The sequence below is a fragment of the Grampus griseus genome, assembly GCF_964374135.1.
Source record: "Grampus griseus genome assembly, chromosome: 3".
NCBI classification, from domain to species: domain Eukaryota; kingdom Metazoa; phylum Chordata; class Mammalia; order Artiodactyla; family Delphinidae; genus Grampus; species Grampus griseus.
Window position 1 is genome coordinate 166,412,869 of NC_139019.1, and position 26,813 is coordinate 166,439,681.

Consider the following 26,813-nt stretch of genomic DNA (forward strand, 5'->3'; position numbering starts at 1 on the left):
GTTATTAAACACCCGCAGCTTTAAAAGTCCTTCAAGGTATACATTTTTAAAGTGAGAATTCTTTTAGTCCTGGCAGGGAAGCCTGGGGTTTCTGGGAGACATCAGCCACCTTGGTCAGCAAAGTGGCAGCCATGCTTTCAGCAGTGATGTGATATTTGTGTATTTGAGAAACCCCTCTGGGTGAAATGTCAATTATTTTTCTAAATAAAGCCCGACTTTATTTTCAATACTTTTCCCATTTTCACTGATTGACAATGCTGTACCTTCTGTCACTAAATTTCCATTTGAATTATGACATTTCCCCATCATCCATCCTGGTCCAACTGGTTGTTCTATTCTTTGACCAGCACCCCATTGTTTTTATTACTGCAGATTTGTAATATTTTCATATCCAGTAGTTTTCTTTCCCTGATATAGTCACCAGTTATTATTCCAGATGACCTGCTCTAATATAGTTTATTCTCTAAGTCCCCTGTGGGTGGAGACTCTTAAAATTCAAAAGCCTTGGGCTTCCCTGGTGGTGCAGTGGTTGAGAGTCCGCTTGCCGATGCAGGGGACACGGGTTCGTGCCCCGGTCCGGGAAGATCCCACATGCCGCGGAGCGGCTGGGCCCGTGAGCCTTGGCCACTGAGCCTGCGCGTCTGGAGCCTATGCTCTGCAACAGGAGAGGCCACAACAGTGAGAGGCCCGCATACCGCAAAAAAGAAAAAAAAATTCAAAAGACTTTTCTCTGCTTTCTATGAAAGCTTCCTTTCCAGGGCTGCCACGGATGGGTGTGCAGGTTGTATACTGCACAACCATGTGGTAGCCGGTCACATCCCAGTCCTATCCATCAGATTTTCACATCTGCAGTACTTTGTTGGTTTTCCAAGATGCACACGGGTTTGCATTTCTAACATCTCTGAAACTGAAGTGTACCTCACATGGATGACATGCCATAGCTTAATTAGCATGAGAAACCATGATGTTATACCGTTTCCAGTAAGACCACACAGCTAGTAAGTGGCAGAGCTGGGATTTGAACCCAGCAAGACAAACCTGCAGTTATAATTTAATGCAGAAGATTGTGCCCCATATTGGGACCCTGGGTCCGGTCATTTGGAGAAAGACAAAATTTTTTGCCCACAGTGTAAGAGCATGTGTGCGGGTGCCTGTCAGCAAGAGCACGTGGGTGGGGTGGGCTCGGGGGAAACTGGAGACTGTGTTCCCCGGGGAGATGCCAGGACCCACCGGCCCTCCTTCTTGCCCAGCTCTTCCTTCTGGAGGAGATGCGAGAGCGCAAGTTCGATGGCTTTGCCCGCACCATCCAGAAGGCCTGGCGGCGTCACGTGGCAATCCGGAAGTACGAGGAGATGCGGGAGGAAGGTGAGAGGCTGCAGGTGGGAGGCTGGGGCTGAGGACAGAGGGGCCTGGAGGAGCCAGGCTGTGATCTCTGCCCCTCACCCTGTGTCGCCGCAGCTTCCAACATCCTGCTGAACAAGAAGGAGCGGAGACGGAACAGCATCAATAGGAACTTCGTTGGGGACTACCTGGGGCTGGAGGAGCGGCCGGAGCTGCGTCAGTTCCTGGGCAAGAGGGAGCGAGTGGACTTTGCTGACTCGGTCAACAAGTACGACCGCCGCTTCAAGGTGAGGCACTAGCAGGCGGCCACATCTGGGACCCTGACCCCAGCCTGGCCACCCCCCACCAGAGGTACACCCTCCCCTGGCCCAGACACACCTGCCCACAGGTGTAGGCTCAACTAATGTAGATACAGCTGTCCATCAAATACGCCCTCGTGTAGCCCAGACACACCTGTCCATCAGATACATCTTCACCTGGCCAGACACATCTGTCCATAATTACACACTCACCTTGTTCAGAAGCCCTGACCACAGATTCACTTTCCCTTATCCTGGACATACCTATCCATTAGGTGGTACATTCTCACCCAGTCTAGACAGACCTCTCAGTTAGACACACCTTCACTTGGCTCAAATGCACCTGTGCACAGGTAAACTCTCATCGGTCCTGGGCGCCCATGTCCAGCAGGCACACCTTCACCTACCCTGTACCTGTTCACTGCCCAGAAACCCCTTTCTAGCCAATATACCCTTACTTAACCTCCTGTTTCTTATATAAAGTAACCACTCATGTAGCTTCACATGGAGGGACCCTCACCTGACCTGTCCTTCACCTGACCTGCCAGCGCTACCTCTCTGCCTGGGGTTGATCCCCTGGGGCCAGGCTGCCGATGCCCGGGGCTCCTGCCACCAGTCTCTCTGGTTTTGCATCCTCATAGGCCATCAAGAGGGACTTGATCCTGACGCCCAAGTGTGTGTATGTGATCGGGCGGGAGAAGGTGAAGAAGGGACCTGAGAAGGGCCAGGTGCGTGAGGTCCTGAAGAAGAAGCTGGAGATCCAGGCCTTACGGGGAGTTTCCCTCAGGTGGGGCTCCCACAGGCACCCCCGCCAGCCCCCTTCATTCTCAGCTGCCCTCTTACTTGTTACCCCATCTGTCATCCTGAACGTCTTACCTGCTGCTGTACCTGCAACCTTCACTTGATCCTACCTGTCACCTTCACCTGCCCTCGCATTCATGATCCTTATTTGCCAACAGCACCTGTCCCCTCACCTGACCCTTACCACCTTTTCCAGCTCCTTGCCACCTCTCCCGTTTCCCCCCACCTGTGTAACCCCTCACTTGCCCCTTACCTGACCCCTGACCCTACTCTGTCGCATCTCAAATGTCAGTCCTGCCAGCCTCACCTGTCACTCGCACCTGCCCTTCCTCCCGCCCCTCCCCCAGCACGAGGCAGGACGACTTCTTCATCCTCCAAGAAGACGCGGCTGACAGCTTTCTGGAGAGCGTCTTCAAGACCGAGTTCGTCAGCCTCCTGTGCAAGCGCTTCGAGGAGGCGGTGCGGAGGCCCCTGCCCCTCACCTTCAGCGACACGTACGACCCTCACCTCCTGCACCATCCTCGGGCTGGGCACAGTGCTTCCTCCTCCGCCTCGCGGATCGGCCGAAATGCGCCCGTGCCTCGCCCCCTCCCACCCCGGGTCCGGAAAGGATGGAATGGGGAGGTGATCCCCTCTTGGGGGGAGGTGGGGACCCCCACAGCTTCCTCCTCTCCTCACAGACTACAGTTCCGGGTGAAGAAGGAGGGCTGGGGCGGAGGTGGCACCCGCAGCGTCACTTTCTCCCGTGGCTCCGGCGACGTGGCGATGCTCAAGGCTAGCGGTCGGACCCTCTCGGTCAGCGTGGGTGATGGACTGCCCAAAAGCTCCAGTGAGTCTACGCCGAACCGGGAGACGGAGACTAAGAGGCGCTCAGGAAGAGGCGGGCCCCGAGGGGCGGGACCATCCATAGGGACCAATCAAGGCTGTGGGGGCGGAGCCAGTGGCGCGGGCCAAGGGTGGGTGAAGGCCATGGAGGGGCGGGACTTGAGAGACCTAAAGAGAGAACACGGCCGTGAAGAGGGCAGGGCTCGCGAGGTGACCAATGAGTGGGCGAGAAACATGGACGGGGCGAGGCCAGGGAGTCCACCCTTGAGCCGGCTATGAATGGGGAGAGCCTTGGAGTGGGTGGACCCAGGAGCCAATGAGAGATAGGTTCCCGGAGGGGCGGAGCCAATTATTGGGCGGAACCAGTGTTCCAGTAACTAAGGGGCTCCCTCCTGGTAGGAGAGCCGGTGAGCCGCGGGAGCGGGGACCGGGGCGGAGCCACAGAGTGGATTGGACTTGTGGGCGGGGCCAAGAACCTTGTCTGGTCATCACTCAAATCCCTACATCTTTTCCCCTTTCCCTTTCAGAGCCTACACGGAAGGGAATGGCCCAGGGAAAACCCAGAAGGTCGGCCCAGGCCCCTACCCGGGCAGCTCCCGGGCCCCCTAGAGGTGAAGAGACACCCCCCACTAAGTGTCTTCCTTGCCTCTTGTGGGCTCCAAGGCCTAAGCCAGACCTCTTGTCGACAGGATTTAACAAGCAGAGATGACCATGCTCTTCTTTTCTGTCCAGAACTCTCCATAGCTCCCCATCTCCCAAAGAATAAAGCCAAAGCTTAGTTTGGTATTCAGAGCCCTTCAGAATCCGAACCCAGCTAACCACTGACCTCTTCTCTCCTCCCACCTTACACTCCTGTCATGCAAGCTACATCTTATTTTGCCAACTTACCAAATTTGTTCTTACCTCCAGGCCTTTGCTTGGGCTGTTTGCTCTGCCTGTCTCCCAAATTCCTGCTCCACTTGAGCTCTTATTCATCCTCCAAGACCCACCCACAAAAGCCCTCCTACAGAAGAGGGTAGGGGAAAATCTTACCCCTTCAGAGTCTCCCTCTAGGGCCTCCTAGCCCCAGGGTCTCTCTCTCCAGGCCATTCCTTACCATACTGGGTTAAGAGTAGCTGCCTCTTCCCTCAGACAGGGAACTTGGAGCCAAGTCCCCCCAAATCCTCCTAGCACCACCCTGACAAATGCCCCCATCTCATTGCAGGCCTGGATCGCAATGGGGTGCCTCCCTCTGCCAGAGGGGGCCCCCTACCCCTGGAGTTCACATCCAGACGGGGCTCCCAGAAGCCACCACAGGGCCCTCCGTCCTCAGCCTTGGGGGCCAGCAGACGCCAACGGGCACGGCCTCCCTCGGAGCACAACACAGAATTCCTCAGTGTTCCTGACCAGGGCATGGCTGGGTAGGTGGTGTGAGAGGGCAGCCCCAGGAGGTGGGGGAGTGTCTGGGGCTATGACGAGTGCCTCCATGTGCCCACAGCATGCAGAGGAAGCGCAGCATAGGGCAGAGACCTGTGCCCGGTGTGGGCCGACCTAAGCCCCAGCCACGGACACACGGCCCAAGGTGCCGGGCACTGTACCAGTACGTGAGCCAAGATGTGGACGAGCTGAGCTTCAACGTGAACGAGGTCATCGAGATCCTCATGGAAGGTGTGTGTGCCAGGGCAGAAATGGGAGGAGCCAGGGCCTGGAGGTCACCTCCTAAGCCACCCTGGGAGCCTGGCCTCACTTGTATCGTACCCTGTACCCCAGCCTCATTCTTCTCACCTGTCAAGCACTAGGACTAATAGCGGAACCTACTTTGTGAGTAGGAAATGGGCCATGTCTGGATGGCCCAGGCCTCCAGACCTCCTACCTTGCCCCTGGGTTGCCCCTAGAGGAGCCTGGGACTCAACAGCACCCTCTGCAGGTGGGTAGGGGAACCCTTAGGGGTCATTCCTGGTTCCTCCAAGGGGATTATGGGGAGGGACCTATAGGAGGAGATGGATGAGGGACGAGCACAAGTGAATGGTCAAGAAAATGTCAGCGTGTGAGCCAGTGGCAAGGAAAACCCACGCGTTGCTCCCTCCCTTCCTTCTGTCTTCTCTTTTTTTTTGGAAGTCCCCTAAAAGACATGTTTTTTCTTTGCCGCACCGCTCAGCTCGTGGGATGTTAGTTCCCGGACCAGGGATCAAAACAGGGCCCTCGGCAGTTAGACCGCAGAGTCCTAACCACTGGACCGCTGGGGAATTGCCCTTCTGTCTTCTCTTTTCAGCTTCTGCCTTATGCCAGGCCAGTGCAGACGAATGACAGAAAGACAGACACAGAGCCAGCATGAAAGGCTTTCTCCGGAGCGGGCTGGGCTCAGCCTCACGCTCTCTTCTCTCCCACAGATTCCTCAGGCTGGTGGAAAGGCCGGCTGCATGGCCAGGAGGGCCTTTTCCCAGGAAACTACGTGGAGAAGATCTGAGCAGGACAGGGGCCTGGGATCCTGCCATCCCACCTGCCTGCCTGGATCCTGCCAGGAGCCAGGCCCTGCAATGCGGGTCTCATTTCCCTTGGCTGCATTGGCCAGAAGGTCCAGTCCTGGGGCCTCCAGCCCAGCCTAGCCCAGGTCCTGGGTCTAGGGATCACCACTTAAGCCACCCCCGGGCCCTGGCTTCCCCCAAGGCACACCTGTTTCCTCCTGTGTCAAACAGGGCTAACAGCAGAACCTACCTCCCAGCTGCCTTGTGAGTAGGAAGTGAGCTGTGTCCTGCAGGCAAAGTGCCGGGCACAGTCAGGGGGACCTTGACAAGCTTGACTTCCCTCCTTTTCTCACCACTGAGGCAATAAATGTTTGCCGAGTGAAAACATGAGTTAACTTACTGAACAAGGACCACCTTCTCACAACCCTGTGGGGTGGTAGCAGTGAATATCCCATTTTACAGATGGAAAAATGGAGGCTCAGAGAGGTTTAGTCACTCACCCAAGATTGCACAGAGCCAAGTCTTGAACTCAGATATGCTTCTGCCCCTCACAAAGCTTGAATTTGTCTCACCTGCTAGCTTCCAGAACCTGCATGCTAGCTTTCCTGCAGCAAATGTTCCAGTGGGTCCTGTCAGCTTTGACTCTGCACCCCCTGCCAAACAAACTGGGACCCTACTGGACCCTGACAAAGGAGGCAGGTCCCACATGGCCCCCCATAATTCACCCTGAATCACCCCTGAACCCTGACCCCCACCCCATGTCTGTGTTTACTTAGCCCTCACTCACCTGGCGTCAGGACCAGTTCTGACATTCGAGGGCCCTGGCCTTCTGCACTTATTGTCATGGTGAAGAGGGGGTCAGCCTAGCTACCAGTCCCCTCCAGCTGTCTCTTGGTCCCCGCAGCTGTCTCCAAACCAGTGCCGGAGTCTGAGCCTTTCAGACCTTTCCAAATGAACAACCGCTCTGTGCTCAGCCCCACGAAGAGCAGTCAGTCTGGGAGAGATGGAGCCAGATGGGTGGGGTCAGGACTGTGCCAGAGAAGGGACAGGGCTTGGAGCAGGGGAGGGAGATGCAGAGAGAGTGTGGACATTGCTGGAGGAGCCAAGAAGGATGAAAAGAGTCAGCAGACCTTTTTTTTTTTAAAATTTATTTATTTACATATATTTTTTGGCTGCGTTGGGTCTTTGTTGCTGTGCGCGGGCTTTCTCTAGCTGTGGTGAGCAGGGGCTACTATTTGTTGCAGTGCGCGGGCTTCTCGTTGCGGTGGCTTCTCTTGTTGCAGAGCATGGGCTCTAGGCACGCGGGCTGCAGTATTTGTGGCGCACGGGCTTAGTTGCTCCGCGGCATGTGGGACCTTCCCCGACCAGGGCTGGGAACCCATGTCCCCTGCATTGACAGGCGGATTCTTAACCACTGCGCCACCAGGGAAGCCCTGGGTCAGCAGATCTTGATGGCAAATACCACACAGAGTGATCTATACTGTGATGGGAGGACTCCAGGCAGAGGACACCTACCCACCTGGGGGATGGGAGATGAGGTATCAAAGAAAGACTGGTCAGCAGAGCCTTCTGTAGAATCTACACCTACCTGGGAAGCTGAGCGTAGCTGGGAAAAAAAAAATCCCAATTTTGCAACTGGGTCTCAACAGCCTTTTTTTTTTTTTTTTTTTTTTTTTTGTGGTACGCGGGCCTCTCACTGTTGCGGCCTCTCCCGTTGCGGAGCACAGGCTCCGGACGCGGAGGCTCAGCGACCATGGCTCACAGGCCCAGCCGCTCCGCTGCATGTGGGATCTTCCCGGACCGGGGCACGAACCCGCGTCCCCTGCATCGGCAGGCGGACTCTCAACCACTGCACCACCAGGGAAGCCCTCAACAGCCTTTTATTAGCCAATCACTATACAAAAGCATTTAACCAGTCCCTTGAATGTCCCTGGTTCTCTGCATCTCTGATTTTTGCCCCTCCACTGCCCAGTCACCACTGTGAGTGTCTCTCTGCAAGACTTAGATTGGGGGACAGAGTCGGGGAGGACTGTGTGAGCCACAACCTCATCAGCTGGGCATTTCCTGGTGCTGAAGGGGAATGAGGGCCTCTGTCTCCCTTCTCTGCCCTAGAATTCATCATGCAGGCTGCCCCCCCTCCTGGCACTTTGGGGTACAGCCCTGTGGCCCCACTGCCACAGCAGGCACCCTGTTTGCAGGAAGTGGGGCCTTCCGGGCAAGACTGGTGGGTGAGGTTTGGGTGAGGCACTGGGGGTGAAGAAGGGAGTGGGTTTGACATCTTCTAACAGACAGCATCTCACATCTAGGTTATAGCATCTTCGGACTGCAAACCTCAGTCAGCTTGGTCCCCCCCACTCAGCAACATCCTGTTGACTCTTTTACAAAATTTCTTAAGTTGGGCCCCTCCTCTCTCTTTCTTGGTTCCCTGTCCTTTCTGGGACCTCGCCCCACCCTTCCCCAGATTGCACCAACCTCCCCTGCACACACACACACACACACACACCTCCACCCTGTATCAAAATGATGTTTTTTTTTAATTAACGAGTTTTTAATACAGTTAATGAGTTTTAACTGTATTAATGATAATCAAAAGAAAACAGTTTTTTAAAATTCAAACAGCCCATGGGAATTCCCTGGCTGTCCAGTGGTTAGGACTCCGCGCTTTCACTGTGGTGGGCCCGGGTTCGATCCCTGGTCGGGGAACTAAGACACAAGGAATTTTTTTGGCCGCAATGCACAAGCTGCGTGGTGCGGCCAAAAAAAAAAATTCAAACAGCCCAAAAGTGTGAAAAATCTGTCTTCCCCTCATTCGAAAATTCCTGTCCCCCCCAATTTGTTAATGTCCATCTCCTTCCAGTGGTATTCTTAGCGTATAAAAGCAGATAGGTACATCTTATGTATATATAGATGGAAATACACCGTACGTAAAGCCTAAACTTGCCTAGAACTCAAGAAATACTTCCTGAACGGTTAAATAATGTATTATAGAGATCTGAGATCAAAGATCCACTTTACCGTCCCCACAATGACCCATCCTCCAAACGACAACCGGCGATCAGATGGTGTACCTCCCCCTGCTAAAGATTCAAGGTTAGAATAGAGATCACATGCCTCTCTTTCCATGGTTCACAAGGTCCCTGCATGACCTTTCTTGCACCATGTCCACTTTCTGACCTCCACTCCCTGCCTCCACTCTGCTCCAGCAGTGAGCTGATCACCTCATTGTTTCTTGAAAAAGACAAGCTTGTCCCTCCCCAACTCAGGCCACTTGCACCAGCTATCCATTCTTCCCAGAGTGCTGTGGCCTCCTGACCTTCCATTGGCTCACTCCATCCTGACCATCAGGTGACAGCTCAGAAGTCACCTCACAGGGCTTCCCTGGTGGCGCAGTGGTTGGGAGTCCGCCTGCCGATGCAGGGGATGCGGGTTCGTGCCCCGGTCCGGGAGGATCCCACATGCTGTGGAGTGGTTGGGCCCGTGAGCCATGGCCGCTGAGCCTGCGTGTCCGGAGCCTGTGCTCTGTAACGGGAGAGGCCACAACGGTGAGAGGCCCGCGTATCGCAAAAAAAAAAAAAAAGAAGTCACCTCACAGAGAAACTTTCCTGACCCATCACCATCACATCCTTCTGGGGTTTTGTTTTGTTTTTCCTTTGTAGCACTTAATATAACGTAAGATCGTTTGCTGCATGTGTTGATTCATTGTCTCTTTCCCCATTTTAAACCGTGAGCGGACTCTGGGAGTGGGGATGTTGGTCTGTCCTGTTCATCTCTGGGTCCCCAGCGCCTAGCACAGAGTAGGCACTCAAGAAACGTAGGTTGACGCGCAGCAACGAAGACCCAACACAGCCAAAAATAAATAAAAACAAAAAAACAACAAAAAACAGTAGTGTTAAATTCTAGAGTGACTTTCTGAGATGTAGTGACACTTAGTGAGGCTGTATTAAAAAAAAAAAGAAAGAAACGTAGGTTGGATAGGTGACTCATTCCACGCCGGTATACCCAAGGCTCTCCATCCATCCTCCTGAAAACACGCACCTCTCCATCCTTAGGCTACACCCGTTCCGGGTGTCCCGAGGACGGACAGTAGGCTTGCTTCCCGCCCTTGGCTATCTCAGCAGACCCGTTCCAACGTCAGAACTAAGTGCATTGAATATTTTGACGGCCACTGCCAATTTCCCTCCAAAGACGAGGCTCTCTAAACACGACCTCTTCAAAAAAGAGAACCGCTGTTTATCCCCTTTCGAGGTATGGTGACGGGACTGGAGAGGATGAAGATGCTCATTTTGCAGAGAAGAACACAGAGGCCCGGGGAGATTTTAATCCTAGATCTCTGCCTGCAGATTCTTTGCACCCCACGACTGCCCTCGGCTTGCAAATCCACCACGGCGCACGCTCCGCCATCCAGGACAATCCCGGATCTCAGGCCCCGCCTCCTCGCGGAGCACTGTGCACAGGCCCCCTCCTCCGTTCTCGCGAGACCTGGGAGGCGAAAAATGGCGCCGACGTGAGCGCGAGCTTGCGGCCACCGAAGGAGTCACCGCAGCCTTAGCTGGAGCTGCCGGAGCCGCGGGAACAAGAAGCCGAACCAGGCCGAGGATGGTGAGCGCGGCGCCGGGGACGCGGACGCGGCGAACCAGCGGGGACTGGCGGGGAGCGGCCCTGTAGCGCACATAGCCTCCGGCCGACCCCGCCCCCACATCCGGGCACTCGCCCGCCGCTGGCTGTCACTCGGGGAGCACCCTACCCCCTACTTCTGGGCCTGGTTTCGACTGGGCCACGCCCACAGGGCTCGGGCACCGCCCCAGATCTTCATACGGCCGGGGCCCCAGCACTCCCAGTTCGCCTGCACAGCTCGAGCCCACCTGGTAGATATATCTCCGTGCTCGAACAACCCACTCGGCCACTTTTGGCCTCTCCAGCATCTTCCTATCCGCGCCCGGTTCAGAGCCCCGCCTTTGCCCCGCCCACTCCCTACGGGCCACGCCCCTGCCTTGTAGGGGGCCTCCCACCTTTCCAAGTTAGGGTCAAAGGCATGCTTCTTTCATATAGATGATTCTTAAAAAGGTACCCCCTTCTACATTTGGAACACCTCCAAGCTCCCTCCCAGAGGATGGGGACACAGGAGGCAGGAGCTCTATCCACCCTCACCCCCTGCCACTCCTTAGGATGGGGGCTGACTGGGTGACGTCTCCGGGGCATTTGCTGCTTCAGGAATGCCCAGTGGTCTTGGCGGGGTGGAGTTCCCCTGGCTGGCCCAGGCAGACCCTGGGCCCAGAGGGGTTCTCCCCACCTCTTCCTTCCACCAGGAGGAGGAAACCTCGGGTCCCAGCCCGGACATGCCGGGCACTGCAGAGCCCAGCTCCAGTGAGACCGACAAGGAGGTGTCCCCAGTTGTGGCTGCTGTAGCCACTTCCTCTTCCATGGGGGAGGAGCCAGGCTCTGACCAGGCAGCCACACCCCCAGTGTGGGAACGTGGAGGGCTTGGAGGGACCCAGCAGGGTGCCTCCCCAGCCCCAGACAGTGGCCATGCTGGCCCTGGACCCGGCCTTGGCCTGACCAGCACTGTCTCCGGAACCAGTGAGGACCTGCGGCCTCCCAGACGACGCCCACCACCAGGTGACCCGTGATGGGGCCTTCTGGGGGATCACAGGCCTGGAACGATAGAAGTGAAGAATACAGAGTATCTCCAGACTTGGGGCCCATCTAGAGGGAATCACCACTTACTGAGCCCCAGGTGTATGCCAGGCTGTGAGCCAGGCCAACTCAGCCCCAACCCTCTGTTGGGGGAGGCAGAGGGTGAAGGCCCCAGTAAGAGATCATAGGGTAATTGCAACCCCATACATGCCTCTCTGGGGTAGGGCCCTGGACAGCGTGGATGGAGAAGGGATGGTGACACACCCCTCCCCTCGCTTCTGTGCGTCCTGCAGGGAAGCAGATACCCTGCTCCAGCCCTGGCTGCTGCCTCAGTTTCCCCAGCGTTCGAGACCTGGCACAGCATCTGCGTACCCACTGCCCACCCACACAGTCCCTGGAAGGTAGGGCCAGGGTAGGTGGTGGGGAGGCAGGTTAGGGCGGGAGGCAGGCAGAGCCGACTGGCCACCCCTCTCCACTCCTCTGTCCTTCATCCCTGCCCTGCCAGGCAAGCTCTTCCGCTGTTCCGCCCTGAGCTGCACCGAGACTTTCCCCAACATGCAGGAACTGGTGGCACACGGCAAGCTGCACTACAAACCCAATCGCTACTTCAAGTGAGACCCCGTCCACCCCCACGTCTGCTGGCGCTCGGTGACCAGGCAGCTCCCCCCACCACTGATTTGACAGCCACTACCGGGGGTCCGGGCTTTTCTCCCTTCCTAGTCCAGGGGGTTGGGTCGGGGAAGTGGGCATGAACTAGGGCAAGCCTTGCCCTTAACCTGCCCAGAAGAGACATTGGTCGCTAGAGCAAGTTCCAGGGACCCCGAGGGCGGGGCTCGGAAGGGGTTTCGGGGGGGGGCATTCTTGGCGCGGCTCCGCCCAGCCCTCTACCTCCCAAGAGGAAAAGCGATCCCCTAAGTCACAATTGAGACTTCCTTCCTCGTCTTCCCAGGGCTCCGACCTGGAGGGGTCCGGAAGGGTCGCGACCACAATAGGGGGACGCTTAGGGCAGACTCCTCCCCCGCAGATGGGGGATCTGTTGTTTGGGCCCGGGCTCCCTTACCACCCTCGAGCGGCTCCGCAGGTTACTACGGATAGGCCCCTCCCTTGTCCCGCAGGAGACCCAGCCCAGCCCTGTGCCGCCCCCAGGTGTGAGAACTGCCTCCTGCGCTTCCGCACGCACCGCTCCCTCTTCAAGCACCTGCATGTTTGCGCCGAGCATGCGCAGAGCCCAGCCCCGCCGCCACCCCCCGCCCTCGACAAGGAGCCACCAGCGCCCGAGCGCCCCCCGGAGTCCGACCCTGCGTTGGCGCCTGGGCTACAGTTCCCGCTGCTCGAGCCGTTCACGACCTCTGCCCCTGCCCCCACCGGGCCCTTCCTGCCGTACTTGAACCCCGCGCCTTTTGGCCTAAGCCCACCACGCCCGCGCCCCTTTCTGGCCGCCGCTCCCGGGCCGCCCGCCTCCAGCGCCGCAGTCTGGAAAAAGAGCCAAGGTGAGTGTGGGGGCAGGGACGCCTGAAGGGTGGGCTGGGCTCCCTCTAACTTCTGACCTTGACCCGCCCATTTACCGCAGGTGCCGGCGGCAGCCCGCGAAGACCCCAGGGCGGCTCCGATACGCCCTCAGGTGCGTGCAGGTGATCACCGGGGAGGGTGGAGGGGATTTCTCCCCTGCGGGGCATAGGGGATACTGGGAGGCAGCGGTGCCCACCCCCTTCCCAGGTGGCCAGAAATGTCACCCCCGAAATACAGGATTTTGCCTTAAAAAATTACGGCCCCTGCTCTTTATCTGCGCCGGCGTTTCCGTGTAAAACTCTCACCCGGTTCCCGAGTCCTTCCCCCTACGTTGGTTCAGAGGATGGGAGAGGGTTCAGAGGATAAGTCAAGTTTGGTGCCCCCAAATACATGGGGAAACGCCCAGGACAAATGGATCAGCCGTTCCAGAGCCCCGGCGCCTGGGAGCTGAGGGGGAGGCGGAGAGAAAGGTACGACCCGCCCTCGCCCCGGTCCTCGCCCTCGCCCAGGGCCCGGGGCTGACGGGGTCCCGCCTGCCCGCAGGGCACGCGGCCCCGAGCCGCATCGTGTGGGAGCACACGCGCGGCCGCTACTCGTGCATGCAGTGCGCCTTCTCCACGGCCTCGCGGCCCGCCATGACCCTACACCTGGAGGACCACCGCCCCATCGCCCCTGCGGCCCCGGCGCCCGGGCAGCCGCGCCCCGACGCGCCGGCGGGTAAGGCCCGGGAGCGCACGGGTGGGGAGGGCGGGGGCCCTGAGGCGAGGGGCGGGGCTGAGGCTCAGGCGCCCCCTCCTCTGCTCCACCCAGACCCGGCCCCGCTGGCACCCAAGGTGTCGCCGCTGCTGTCAGAGGGGGAGTGTCCGGTTTTCTCGCCGCTCTGAAGCACGCCGCGTTGCGGGTGGGCTGTGGGTAGTTTTGTAATTTTAGGGGGGCCTGCGATGGGCGGGGTGGCGGGACAATAAAGGAGGCAGATGAGCCAGCCTGTGCTGTGTCTGGGTCCCATGCCCCTCCAGTGCAGTCCTGGGGCGCTCCCACCTCGGAAGGGGGCAGGCCTCCCCCTCACAGCCCACCTGTGTCCCACCTCCCCTGTCAACCTCAGCAGTGGGACAGCTGTAGATGGTCCTCTTTCCTGTCGCACCACTTCCAGAAACCATATGAGACGGAAGTTTTATTTAAAAACTTCCAGGAGTCAGGAGCGCCCGCCCAGCTGGAGCCCCCCAGGTCCTGAGGCCAGCACTGACTCTCAGGGAGGTGACAGGGTGGTGGGGCAGTCCCAGCAGTAGAAGGGAGGTGCCAGGGCCCCCAGGGCTGGGCACTCTGGCAGGCGGGAGCTCAGGCCTCATCATCATCCTCCTCACTGTCTTCGGCTGCCCACTTCCCCTCCTCCCCCTGCCCCAGCTCTGAGGAGGAGGGTGGGTCAAGGCCAGCCCTGGAGAGCCTGGGCTTCCTCCCTTCTCCCCTCTCCCCCATATAGGTCCTCTCCTTCCTTTCCTTCCTGGGAAGTCAGGTTGGGGGCAGAGTTCAAAATCTGGTCCCACACTGCTGTCACCAGAACCTGAGGGTCAAGCCTCCAGGGTATGGAAGTCCCACGCATTGCTGGCAGCCACCCCTCAGGCCGGCTTTACTTCCTGCATCTTGCTCCCTGCCAGCCCAAGCTTCAATCCCGCCCGCCCGCCACCCCCTCACCCCGTTCTGGAGCACCGGAGGCAACCACCCCCCCGCCCTTCCCCCCAGTCTGAACACCTCTGGAAACAGGGAACTCTTCCGATCGTGCTCCTCCCCTGCCTAGTACCCCCACCGCTCCCCACAGCTCCCTTCAGCTCTCTGGATGAAGATCCTGTTCTCCTAGTAGCCCACAAGGCCCCATCTTGAACCTCTCCACCTCCTCTTCTCAGGACCACACTCAGCATCTCTCTCCTCTTCCTCCTGGGGAACATAGACATCCTGTGAGCAAGAACCCAAGGACCAGGTCCCCAGCCCCACCCCACCCTGTTCATTCCATATCTCCTCCATCTTCCAAGTCATCAGAGTTGTCCTTTATCTGCGGCCAGCAAGACATTAGTCACCCCTTGGGTGGAGTCCCCAGGCCTCACACCCCTCACCAGCCTCCCATCTTCCCCTCGCCCCCCTTACCATCCTCCCCCTAGTCCTCCTCAGAATCTTCGTTCCCCAGCATGTTGGCCTCAGCCTCAGAGTTGAGCAGGGTCCCCAGCATCGAAGCCATCCAGGTAGCCAAGCTCGGGTAATGACTCAAAATCCTGCTCCGTTAGCGCAGCTGCTGTGACTCCTCGAAGCTGAACAGCTCCAAGTTCTGAAGGCCCTTCAGCTTCTCCTGGGAAGGGCAACAGGGAGATCTGGGCACCCTTTGGACCTGTCCCACCTGGACCCAGGAGCCGGCCTGCCCGCCTGCCTGCCCCACTGCCCTCAGCCTCACAAGGGGCTTTAGGGCTCCAGTGTCCTTGATGGGGTTGCAGCTGAGTCGCAGGTGGCTCAGGCCAGGCGCCCACTCTGCTAGCACCTCCAGGCCCCCACAGAAGCGGCTGTCACTGAGCACCTGCTGTAGGGCCAGATGGGCCGTCAGGGAACCCTGGGGCTCAGGCCCCCTGTGAGCTCCCCTCCCCCTTCTCAGCCAGAAGCCTTGGAACCACAGCTGGGTGATCCTGGGAAAGACAATCTCTCTGCGTCTCAGTTTCTTACTCCTTAAAATGAGTGTCATGAATGCTCATCCTTTGGAGTTCTTGTGAGGATTCAAAAGAGGGATGGGGAGCGAGGGAGGGGGCTTGGGAAATGTTTGCAGGTGGTTGACATCACTCCAACCACCAAGCCTGTGGCCGGCTGCCTGGGACCCTCTCAGGAACCTGGGGAGGAGGTGGGTCCCGGGGCCCACTTTACAGATAGAGGTGAGGCTAAGAGGGTAAGCTGACTGAGACCTGACTCTAGCCGGGCCCGGTTCCAAGTCACCGATTCTGCACCACCCCAGAAGCGGGGCAGTTACCACTGATGAGAAAACCCAGGCAGCAAGGCCCAAAGGGCACTCTCTCCTTTTCCTGCACTCACAAGGCCCCTAGACACCCTTGGGAATATGGCTCTAGGCCCATCCCTTCCTGCATCTTCAGGGCTTGGTGTCCCATCTCCAGCGTACCAGGGTCCCCCAGCCCCTGGAGTTTCCCCCATCAAGTCCCTCATTCAGGCACCCCCGAATCTAGGCAGTGCCACTTCGCAGTCTGTCAGGACCTTCCCAGAGAGACCCAGGTATCTTGGTCCAGGTAGGTGCCGCCCCCCCCAACCGCGTCACCCACAAAGATGCAACAGCCCCTCCCATGGGTACAGTGGGTCCACAGTCCCCCCTGGACCCCTCGCTGCCCTCTGGAGCAAGCTGAAATTGCCCTGAGGCCTAGGGAGTTGGCTCACTCTGAAAACTGACCCCTACCTTCACCCCCTCCCAACTCCCATCCAACCTTTGTCTGCTCGCCTGGGAAGTCTTACTGTTCCCACTGTCCCCTCTGGGCTCCTGCAGCCCCTGACCTCCCTCTGGCCAACCAAGCTGGGAGCCCCACAGAGGGTCCCTCCACCGCACCCCAACTCCAGGATGCCTGAAAGCTGAGTCCTCTTAGGGCCCCGGATCCGCCCGGCAGAGGGCGCCCAAGAGTGTCGGTCTGAAGGGAGAATGAATGAGGGGCCGGCGCGTCCAAGCAGGCACCCACCTTACACAGCCGCCCCAGAGTGGGCAGGTTGGCCTGAGACTGCAGGCTCACGTTGAACAGGCTGAGCCACTCCAGGACCCAGACCTCTTCATCATCCCCAGCCTCCTACTCGGAGGCGGACCAACATCTGGAAATGTGACCCAGCGCGCATGTCTGTCCGTTCAAGGACAGGGATGCACGGGCACAGAGGCTCCAGAATCCCCAAGCTGTGCTCTTAAGAGCAGACACAGGCAGAGTCACTGCCGACTGCTGTCTGTGGCCTTCATGGCAGCGGCGAGTGAAGGGCTCCTGCTGGGATGCAATGCCCAGCCTCCGTCCCTGTCTCCTGTGGATCTTCCTGGAGACTTCAGTACATCTCTGTTACTCTCGCTGTGATCCTTGGACCAGCAGTATGGGCCTCACCTGGGATGTTTCAGAATCTGAGGCCCCACCTCAGACCCGAGACACAACCCACACTTTCTCGGGGTCTCAGGGTGACTTGTGGGCACCAGTGCTCCTCAGCGGCACACTAGAATCCCCCTGAGGGTGTGTAAGAAATCCCCAGGCTCAGGCCACACCCCAGACCAATTAAGTCAAAATCTCCAGGAGCTTCTGTCTTTCTGTGATCTCAAAGATCCCGGTGGCATAGCTGAACTGAGAATCGGGGCTCTGCACTCTCCCACTGGGTGTTTTCTCCCTTTCTCTATGAGCCCGAGGTCACTGACTTCCTGGGGACCGAGCCCTGCCATCAGGGTCTCCCTTGTCTGGCCTCACACCCTGCACCCTCACAGCTCTAATCTTGCCTACCACCTTCACCCCCTCTCTGCTGGCCTCCCAGCTGTCCCCATTTTCCTCCTCTTGTCCTCTGGGAGCCTTGGACATTCCCCACCCACCCACCACCAAACGTGCCATCCCACCTGGGCCCTCGGCCCTTGTTACAGTTGCCCCTGTAACAGGGAAGTCCTAAGTCCTGCTCAGAGCTGGAAATCAGGCTACAGGGAAGTGTTGAAATGAGGAAGGCGGACTGAGGCAACAAGAGCCAGCAGGAGGGCCTCACCCGTCAGGCTCGCTCTACTCCTGGGGTCTCACGGCCCGAAACTGGCCGTGCCCCTTTCCCGCTGAGAACTACCACTCGCCTCCCGCAGAGGCCCTGGGAGGAGTTGGCCTTGGCCTGCCTCTGTCGGCAGGAGGTCCTCAGGGCCTGGCGTGAGTCCTTCCTGGAGTCCGGAGGTCAGCACACAGCAGGGCATGGGGTGGGAGAGGGGGGGCCAGCAGAGTCGAGAAACGAGTGACTGTTGGGTGTCTGCTGAGAAATGCACAAAGCGCAGCGCAGGACAGGAATTCAAGAAGCTCCCAGCAGGACCTGAAGACAGGCTGGGGCTCTCCCCCCTCCTCCCCTTCCTCCTCTGCCCTCCCGCCTGGCCAGTAGACCCCACCCCGTGGGGCCCGTGGAGCAGAAGCTACAGTCACTTCCTGAAGGCAGCAGCCCTGGCTCAGGTCCCACTCGCCCTGTGGCCCGTCACCCGCCTGCAGCCATGGTGAGTGAGCCCCCAAGCCCTTGGAGAGCCCCCACTGGCCGGAGGCAAGGGATGCCACAGGTGGAAACTGGAAGGCACATTCCAAGAGCGGGCCGGCAGAGGGGCAAGCAGGTTTTCAGGGTTGTGACCGACACAAACGCCCAGAGGTAGGAGGCAGCCAAGACCCACCTCTGGGACAGCTCAGGCTCCCGAGGGGCCTGTAGCAGAGGCTGAGGCTGCGACTAGAAGGGAGATGGGTGGCACTGCCCAGACGACCCCCCCCCCCGCCATGAATAGCAACCCGGTAACAGGCAGCCAGGGTGAGGGGCAGGGCCTTCCTGGGGGCGACAAAGCGGGTCACGCACACGCTGCCAACCCCCCACCCCAGCAGCGCCCCAAGGCCTGACCTGCTGACCCCGGCTTCTCTGGCCCCCTGGGTCACCTGGGAGCCTTGCCACAACCCACCAGTTAGGGGGGCTTCCACAGAGGCGTCTCAGGCCCCGGCACCTTTCCTTGTTCTCTGGATCAGGGCAGAGTGAGGCACAGGCGGGGGCAAAGTTCCTGAGGTCGTACCCTTCCCCTCCCCGGTCTCCTCGACCCCAGGTAAAGCCAGGCCTGGGAGCTGTGGCAGGGCCACCTCTGGGGTGACCTGTCGGTCAGAGCAGCCCTGGCCTACTTGTGCATCTCCTGTGTCCGTGACCAAGGATGTGGGGCTGGTCAAGACCATACCTGGGACGGACTTCCTGTGCCAGGGGTGGTGCGCGTGCCCACGCTCGGGAGCCTGCCTGCCGGGCCTGGTGGGCATCCCTGACCATCAGTCGGGGTGTCTGGGACTGTGGGGCCCTGCCCTCAGGTTTGCCTCTAGGTCTCTTAGTGTCTCTCCACGTGAGTCTGTGTGAGAACGTGATGGTCAGGCCGCCCATATGCCTGTCTCTGTGTCCTGTACGTTCTTTATTTCAACAAAGAATTACTGAGCATCTTAGCACAGGCCAGGCACTAGGAGGACAGCAATGCACAAGACAAGCTACTGCCCTTGGGGCGCTGACAGTCCACAGGGGCTGGGGAAAGGAGGAGGAGAGAGACCAAAACAAAACAAAAAAATCCCACAAATAGTCAAAACACATTTAAAAAACAAGTATTGGAACCTCCCCGGCGGTCCAGTGGTTAAGACTCTGCACTTCCAATGCAGGGGGCGTGGGTTCAATCCCTGGTCGGAGAACTAATATCCCACATGCCGTGAGGCATGGCCACCGCCGCCCGCCCCCTGCCCAAAAAAAAAAAGTATTAAGTAAAACAAATAGAATGATACAAGGTGTCAGGTACTAACTAAGAGAAACATCAGGCAGGTTGGGGAGGATAGAGAATCCTGGGAAGGGGGAATCCAATCTTCTCTTTTTAATTAGGGTGGTCTGGGAGGAAGTCCTCTCTAATAAGGAATATGGGAGCAGAGACCTGGAAGAGGAGGAGAGCCATGCAGTGGGGAGAGTGTCCCAGGCAGAGGGCAGGAGATGGGAGAAGGGGAGGCCAAGGAGGTGACTGGGTAGGAGAGGTCGAATCTATCGTTCAGGGCCTTTGTGAGATTTTTTTTTTTTTTTTTTTTTTTTTATTTGGCTGCACTGGGTCTTGGTTGCAGCACGTGGGATCGTTAGTTGTGGCACGCGGGATCTAGTTCCCTGACCAGGGATCGAACCCGGGTCCCCTGCGTTGGGAGTGCGGAGTCTTGGCCGCTGGACCGCCAGGGAAGTTCCTCGTGAGATCTTTAGCTTCTACTGTGGGGAAATGAAGGAACACGGCCAGATTTTGAGCAGAGGTGCACAAACTGACTCTGGGTTAACTGGCCTCCTCCGGCTGTTGTGAGGGGCCTGACCAGGGATGGGGACGCGGGGGCGGGGGGCGGGGGCGGGCAGGAGACCAAGGAGGAGCCTATTAAATGATCCAGGCAACAGGGGATACTGCCTTACCCGGTTGGGCTCCTCTGGGCCAGGACAGTGGTGCAGGCGGTGAGAAGTGGCTGGATTCCGGATATATTTTGAAATGAGAAAAGAAGGGCCTGGGGGCATGGCGGGGGGGGGGGGGGGGCGGGGAGCTCGAGGATGCTCCCCTGACTGAGGGGGCGGGGCGGGCTATGAGAGCAGCAGGCCCCAGGGGCCCCAGGAGCTCGGGTCCAGAGTGGGATGAGGCTGGGTGCGCATCCTGGTCCTGAGTGGCGAGGTCAGAGGGTGTGGTAGTTTAGGAGGGCCTGCGACCCACCGGGAGGCTAGAGACACAAAAACGTGGGAGTCTATGGCCAACAGAGATGGCGGCCAAGGGCAGAAGGTGGGGGAGAGGAGCTAACTGAACAGGAGCCAGGGGAAGGGGGTGCGTGTCCGTGACCATGTCCGCTTGTCCCACGTCCGTCTCTCCACCACCCGCATGTGTCTGAGTCCCTGCCTGACTCCGTGTCCCCTAGGGGAGTCATCAGGACTTTCGGAGCCTTCAAGCAAAGTTCCAGGCCTCTCAGCCCGAGACCGGCAAACTCCCTCAAGTATCTCCAAAGCCCGAGTTCAACAAACTCCTCAAAAAGTTTCCACAGCCTGAGCTAGGCGAGCATCCCAAGAAGCACCCCCAGCCCGAGTTCACTGATCTGCCCAAGAAGCCCTGCAAACTTGAGTTCAGTGAACTCTCCAAGAAGGTCCCACAGCTCAAGGCCACTCCGTTCCCCAGGAAGCCCCTGCAGCCTGAGCTCAGCCACGCCCCAAGGCCCCCCACAGGGCCCAAGTTCGGTGCATTCCCCAGGAAGTCCCAGCAGCCTGAGTCCAATGAGGCCACCCTGAAGCCCCCCCAGCCCAAGTTCAGTACCGTTCCCGAGAAGTCCCAGCAGCCTGAGTCCAATGAGGCCACCCTGAAGCCCCCCCAGCCCAAGTTCAGTACCGTTCCCGAGAAGCCCCCGCAGCTTGGGGTCAGTGGTCTCCCTGAGAAGTCCCTGCCGCAGCCCGAGTCCACTGAGGTCCCCCCAATGCCCCCTTCAAAGCCCGAGTCCAGTGAGCCCCAGCCTCACTCCTCACAGCCCAACTTCAGTACAGTCCCCGGAAAGATGCCACAGCCTCCGCTGAGTGACCTCCCCGAGAAGCCCCCGCGGCCCGAGTGTGGTGACCTCCCCAGGACGTCCTCGGGGCCCGAGTGCAGCCTGCTCCCCAAGGAGTTTCTGCAGCCCGAGTGGCGGGGGCCGCCCTGCAAGTCCTCCCAGCCCAAGCCCAGATCTCTGCCCAGGAAGCAGGCAGAGTTCTTCGGTGACCTCCCTAGAAAGCCTCCACTCCCTGGCTCCCGTTCAGAGAGCTCACTGCCCACTGCCGTTGCAGGCTCCAGCCCTAGGTTCCCACTCAGCCCAGGGTTTGGAGCCAGGCAGCAGAGATCTGGAGCCCTCATTTGCGGTGGAGGCTCGAGGCTGGGCCTCAAACCTGGCCACCCACCCCGGCGGAGGCCTCTCCCCCCAGTCAGCAGCCTGGGCGCCCCTCCAGCCAAGCCCCCACTGCCCCCAGGCCCCAGGGACGTCCAGAGATTTCGAAGGACCTTGGCAGCAGGCACAGGTGGGTGAGGGCGGCCCAGGCAGAAAGGAGGGTGTGGAGGCTCCCTGGCAGTGCCCGCCTCCCTCCCTCCTGTTCTCATCTCCCCACAGCTCTGCCGAGGAGCTTTTCTGCCGGCTTCCTGGCTCGACAGCCTGAAGACACCCCACAGTGAGTAGGAGTCAGGGGGTACAGGCGTGGGTCACGGGACCGAAAGAGGCCCTCATCTCAGGTATCCCCGCAGGGACCCAGATGAGGCCTACAAGCTGTACGAGGACGTGGAGCCCACAGACGACTCCAGACCCAGCCCCAAGGGCAGAGGTTTGTTGGTGACAGGGCCAGGCCCTCAGCCAGACCAGTCTGCCAAGGCACCTGGGGAACATTTGTCACAAGGGTGTGTTCTGCCATGTTGCTAGCGTGACGCCAAGTGGCAATCCATATCCCTGATGGATTGAAAGCAGCGCCAGGGGAGGAAGCAGAGAGGAGGGGCCTTTCAGAAAGGTCACACCAGCTCCTGGTGGGTGGAACAATGTGAGTAAGGGCAGCCCAGAGGCCAGCAGCCTGACCAGGGTGTGGCCAGGGCAGGGGTGTGGGCCAGTGTGGTGGCAGAAGACATGGAGAGCAGTGGAAGGATCAGGTACAAAGCAGCAAGAGGACTTGGTGGTGCATCACCAGGGACGAGAGCGAGCTCATGACAGGGTTGAGGCCCAAATGTTGAGCCTGCACCTGAGTAAGGGACCCGTGGTGTTGGAGGTGCCTGAGGGATATCCAGGCAGGACTTGGGCCTGAACTCAGAGGCAGGGGCTGGAGACAGGGTGTGGCCGACCCTCCAGGTCTGCAGTCCCAGGCAACTCTCTCTCTGTGCTCTGGGTTTCCAAGGATGCTTCTTCTCTCCCTTCCACACCTCTGCTCCTGGAGAGCAGGATGAAGGCCAAGCAGGCCCAGCTCGCGGATGATGCATTCACCAACCCCACGTGAAAACACCAAGGCTCCCATGCCAGCACTTCACCGAATGTGCACAGCCCACCACCCCCGAGGCAGTGTCCTGCCCATTTTACAGGAGTGGAAGCTTGAGGACAAGCTTGAGGCAAGAAGTGACTTGCCCCAGGTCGCACAGCCGATACACAGGAGCCCAGACCCTAGGCTCCCGGGCTGCTTCCCTGCCCTGTCTTTGGAAGGGTCTCCTGCAGGGGAACGTTTCATCAGAGGTGCCTTTGGGATCCCCAGCTACCGCTCCCACCTCACCAGCCCACCCTCCAAAGTCTGCTGCCTATACAGCTGTTACTCCTTCCCCAGCCCCTTCTGCTTCTCCTGGGCTTTCCCCAGGGGCTGCTTGCAACACCTCTGTTAGCACAGAGCTTCCTGACAGGGCCCCTCCTGCTTCCGCTCCAGTTAAGCTCTGTGGCTTGGGTCTGGGGGGCCTCTCTTGGGGATGTGGACGTGGGGAGGGAGCACCTCTGGCCATCCACTTCCAGCAGCTCCGCAGGCATGGCCCACCGCTTCCCCTTCCCCAACCCCAAGTAGATGAGGCACTTTCCTCCCTCTGCTCACCGTCCCAGCCACTGGACAACCGCCAGTCATTCTTCAAGGTTCTGAGCCGATACCACATGCTTCCCCAGATCTCCCCGCTTCTCGAGTGGGGCTCAGTGATTGTCCCAAAGGCAGCTCTGCCCTTCTCAAGTCTGTCCCCAGTTGGAAGGACTCTGGGCTCCCCCCTCCCACTCTCTGCCTCACTCAGAGCAGTGGCGGCTCCACTAGAGGCTCCCTGCACAGCTGGGGGCTCCTCTGGAGGGGCCGGGCCCAGCTCTTTCTCAGGAGCTGAGGGTAGCGTGCTCAGGATCACACTGCCAGAAAGCTGGGGACACAGGGCACCAGGGTCTGCCCCGCACTGCCATGCCCAGGGCTGCACTCTCTGGCTGCGGCAGGTCTGTAGGGGCCCTGGGGTGAAGTCAAGGCTGCTCCCAGCCGGGTGACCATCTCCGGCCTGGGCAGCCTCTGGTGGCACCGTTACCCGAGCACCACCCAGCTGAGGCTGGAGGCAAACTCAGTGTCTGAAGGGGTGGAAGGGCCCCATGCAGATGCCCCTCGGGCAGCTTGATGGAAGGGTCTGCTGGCCTAGAAATGTCCAGAGCAGCACTTCAAGTCATTCAGAGAGGACTGCAAAAAGCTAGGGGCTTCAGGTTCTGGATCCTTCACTCCCCTTGTGTTCACAAGGCTCTCACTGTAAGCCACACCCTTGGCCAACAGGGCTCATACCTGGAAAGCTGGTCATTTGAGGGGTAGTCAGTCCTCACCTGGGAGACCCCTCACAGTCCAGTCTCATCATCAGCCAGGCCAGGCAAGAGTCCCAGCTCAACAGCCCCTTCTTAGAGGGAGACTTCTTTGCTTCCAGGAAATACTTTTCTTCGCCTTACTTTTTGACCCAAATCTCATCACAATTCCCAGAACCCCACCTGCTCTACAAGGCAGGCGTGAAATGGCCTCAAAAGCCTACAGAGAAATCCTGCCTCTACCATTTAACAGCTGGGTGACCTGGGGCAGGCTGTGTTACCTCTCTGAACCCTTAGGTCCTCCTCAGCAAGCAACTTGGGATGACAGTCAAGACAGCTGAAATGAGTGGTAACGTTTCTGCCACGCCTGTCCTGCGACAGGAGTTAAGAAAATGAAAGGCAATCCACTAGAACTCACAACTCATGAGAAAGGCCTGGGCAGCGGGGTGGGGAGGGGACCAAGGTCCTGAGAACTGACAAGGGAAAGAGCAGGCCGCCAGATTCAGAGGCCGAACCAATGGTCCCTGCCCTAACTCAGCATTCTGACTGTCCCAGATGAAGTGCTGTCTACCCAGCAACCCCCCAGGAGGCCACCACAAGACCAAGAGCCCAGGTACCAGAGGGCAAAGGGAGTGGGACAGGGTGGGGCTGAGCTCTGGGAGGACGGTAAAAGGGGGTCCCTGAGAAGCACGTCTTGCTCACGAGCACCCAACTCCCCGGGGGCTCAGGAAGGAGAAGGGCCCCCAGCCACAGCAGTTGCCGCCCACGGACCTGAAGTCTCTGAAGCAGATCCGGAAGGCAGAGAAAGCTGAGCGGGAGTTCCGGAAGAAGTTCAAGGTGTGAACCCCAAGCAAAGCAAGAGTCCTGGGAGGGCTGTGCTCAGCCCCAGTTGACCAAAGCCCCACAAATTCCATCCTCAGAAAGAAGCCAGGCAGGGGTCCTCGGGGTGGCAGCATGACCAAAAGCTCTGATGTCTTCCTCCCCAGTTTGAGGGGGAGATTGTGATTCAGACAAGGATGATGATTGACCCCAACGCCAAGACCCGTCGCGGGGGTGGCAAGCACCTGGCGCTTCGGCGTGGGGAGATCCTGGAGGTGATAGAGTTCACCAGCAAGGAGGAGATGCTGTGCCGGGACACCAAGGGCAAGTGTGAGTGAGCCCAGCAGGGGCAGCCCTGGGAAGACGCCAAACACCAGGGAGGGTGGAGAACTCACCCACCCCCGCTCTCTCCTTGCAGATGGCTATGTACCCAGAACAGCTCTACTGCCCCTGTGAGTGCTGGCCCTGATGGGGTGGGGGATTTAGGGGGGAGGGGTGGGGTGACCCTTACTGACCTTAACTGCGCTCTCAACCAGGGAAACAGAGGTGTATGACGACGTCGGTTCCTGGGGTATGTATGGGGATGCTCCGGGTGGACTGGAAGGGACTACAGTGTCTTGGGAGGGGGTAAGGTCCCATCCCACTCCACCAGGGGCTGCTGGCTACCTGCTTATGGGGCAAGGGTCACTGGAAGTCACCCCTCCTCGGCAGATCCTCTGGATAACCAACCATTCCCCGGGGGACGATAAGGCCTACAGGGGTGGGGACCCAGGACAACCCACCAATCCAGCCACCTCTTAACCGAAGGAGCCCTGGATCCCAGTTTGGCCGTCACAGAACTGCCCAGGCTCCTGTCTGACCACGGACACAGACCACATAAAGCCCCTCTTTTAAAGCAATTCCTGCTTCTTGTCTTGTCTCTCCCTCCTGATGGGCACCACACAGTGGAGCCATGATCAGACACCTGGGGGAATCTGTGGGGTCACCCCCCTTCTCCAAGGTCACACCCCTCAAGGATATAGGCCAGAAAGGAGAAAAGTAGGGCAGGAGAAGGTAGCAAGGGAGCTGGCACCTTGCTAGACTTAGAGGTGGGAGTCCCCGTGATGGTACCCCGTGTCAGCCGCCAGCCAGAGTGAAGACCCTCCACATCCAACGTGACAAGCAGCAGCTGCAGCTTCTCACAGGCTACACAGCCCAAGTGGACTTACGTATGAGATCACATCTTGGGGGGAATGTGACCCAGTTCTGATAAGAGTCCAGGTATCAAGTTCAGCCTAAACCTCTGACAGGACAAAATATGCTCAGAAACTCTCACCCTACTTGGTCTGTTTTAGCAAAGAAAAGCTGCTATGGACTGAACATTTGTGTCCTTGCTGCCAAAAACAATTCCTGCGTTGAAAACCTAACCCTCAACATGATGGTACTAGGAGGTGGGGCCTTTGGGGAGGGGATTAGGTCGTGGCAGCAGAGCCCTCATGAATGGGATTTGTGCCCCTACAAAAGAGGTCTGAGAGTTCCCTGGCAGGCCAGTGGTTAGGACTCTGCACGCACTTTCACTGCTGAGGGCCCAGGTTCAATCCCTGGTGGGGGAACTAAGGTCCCACAAGCTGTGTGGCGCAGCCAAACAAATAAAGCTAAAAAATTATTTTTTTAAAAAATAAATAAAAGAGGTCTGAGAAAGTTCCCTGGCCCCTTCTGCCATGTGAGGTTACAGCTAGAAGGTGTCATCCACGAACTAGGACCGGGCCCTCACCAGGCACTGAATCTCCCAGCGCTTTGATCTTGGACTTCCCAGCCTCCAGAACTGTGAGAAACAAATGTTTGTTACAGCAGCCAGAGCAGACTGAGACAAAAGTCTAACTGGAAACGAGCCTGATGCAGCATCTGTGCCCTACAGAACTGCACCAGGGGAGACAGGATGGCTCCGACAGCCAAGTGCACCATTAACGAGCCCTGGGGGATTGAGGTCCACTCAGGATTCCGTTTCCACAAAATTTTTCTGAAGTGGCTGGGGCCAGTGGCCTCCCAGCCCAAGGGTCCACAGCTCCAAGGGTAGAAAGGAGACTGAGCAGCTCTAGCTCCCCCAAACTCAGGCGGTTACCCCACAACACACACACAAAAGCAAG

The 26,813-nt window shown here is 58.6% G+C and overlaps 3 protein-coding genes across 5 annotated transcripts in view; all 3 read left to right on the forward strand.

Annotated features, from left to right (window-relative positions):
- The window catches only part of MYO1F (myosin IF), a 32,132-nt gene extending 26,112 nt beyond the window's left edge, over positions 1-6,020 (forward strand). Inside the window, exons 20-28 of the mRNA XM_082650984.1 lie at positions 1,251-1,365; positions 1,459-1,628; positions 2,282-2,427; positions 2,789-2,935; positions 3,122-3,270; positions 3,794-3,877; positions 4,471-4,666; positions 4,744-4,913; positions 5,636-6,020. Of these exons, the coding sequence (XP_082507110.1) occupies positions 1,251-1,365; positions 1,459-1,628; positions 2,282-2,427; positions 2,789-2,935; positions 3,122-3,270; positions 3,794-3,877; positions 4,471-4,666; positions 4,744-4,913; positions 5,636-5,712 (1,254 nt within the window). The 3' untranslated portion in view covers positions 5,713-6,020. The remainder of the gene's footprint in view (positions 1-1,250; positions 1,366-1,458; positions 1,629-2,281; positions 2,428-2,788; positions 2,936-3,121; positions 3,271-3,793; positions 3,878-4,470; positions 4,667-4,743; positions 4,914-5,635) is intronic.
- Positions 6,021-10,194: 4,174 nt separating this feature from the next.
- Positions 10,195-13,835, forward strand: ZNF414 (zinc finger protein 414; the record flags this gene model as incomplete). Of its 3 annotated transcripts, none has more annotated exons than XM_082651063.1 (7): positions 10,195-10,309; positions 11,017-11,326; positions 11,638-11,745; positions 11,850-11,955; positions 12,491-12,834; positions 12,915-12,965; positions 13,397-13,835. In XM_082651063.1, exons 1-7 carry the CDS (start codon positions 10,307-10,309, stop codon positions 13,735-13,737), a joined length of 1,263 nt encoding a protein of 420 aa, XP_082507189.1. In that variant the 5' UTR covers positions 10,195-10,306. The 3 variants fall into 3 exon arrangements, with proteins under 3 accessions (XP_082507189.1, XP_082507191.1, XP_082507190.1); XM_082651064.1 differs by lacking the exon at positions 10,195-10,309 and having other exon boundaries at positions 10,423-11,326; positions 13,397-13,570; positions 13,664-13,835; XM_082651065.1 differs by lacking the exon at positions 13,397-13,835 and having other exon boundaries at positions 12,915-12,979.
- A 3,952-nt stretch (positions 13,836-17,787) lies between these two features.
- PRAM1 (PML-RARA regulated adaptor molecule 1) lies at positions 17,788-25,545 on the forward strand (the record flags this gene model as incomplete). The annotated part of the gene is made up of 11 exons (XM_082650399.1): positions 17,788-17,792; positions 17,969-18,077; positions 20,506-21,622; positions 21,712-21,769; positions 21,843-21,919; positions 24,424-24,481; positions 24,597-24,705; positions 24,855-25,017; positions 25,106-25,139; positions 25,224-25,258; positions 25,399-25,545. 11 exons carry the CDS (start codon positions 17,788-17,790, stop codon positions 25,434-25,436), a joined length of 1,803 nt encoding a protein of 600 aa, XP_082506525.1. The 3' UTR covers positions 25,437-25,545.
- Positions 25,546-26,813: the final 1,268 nt, after the last annotated feature.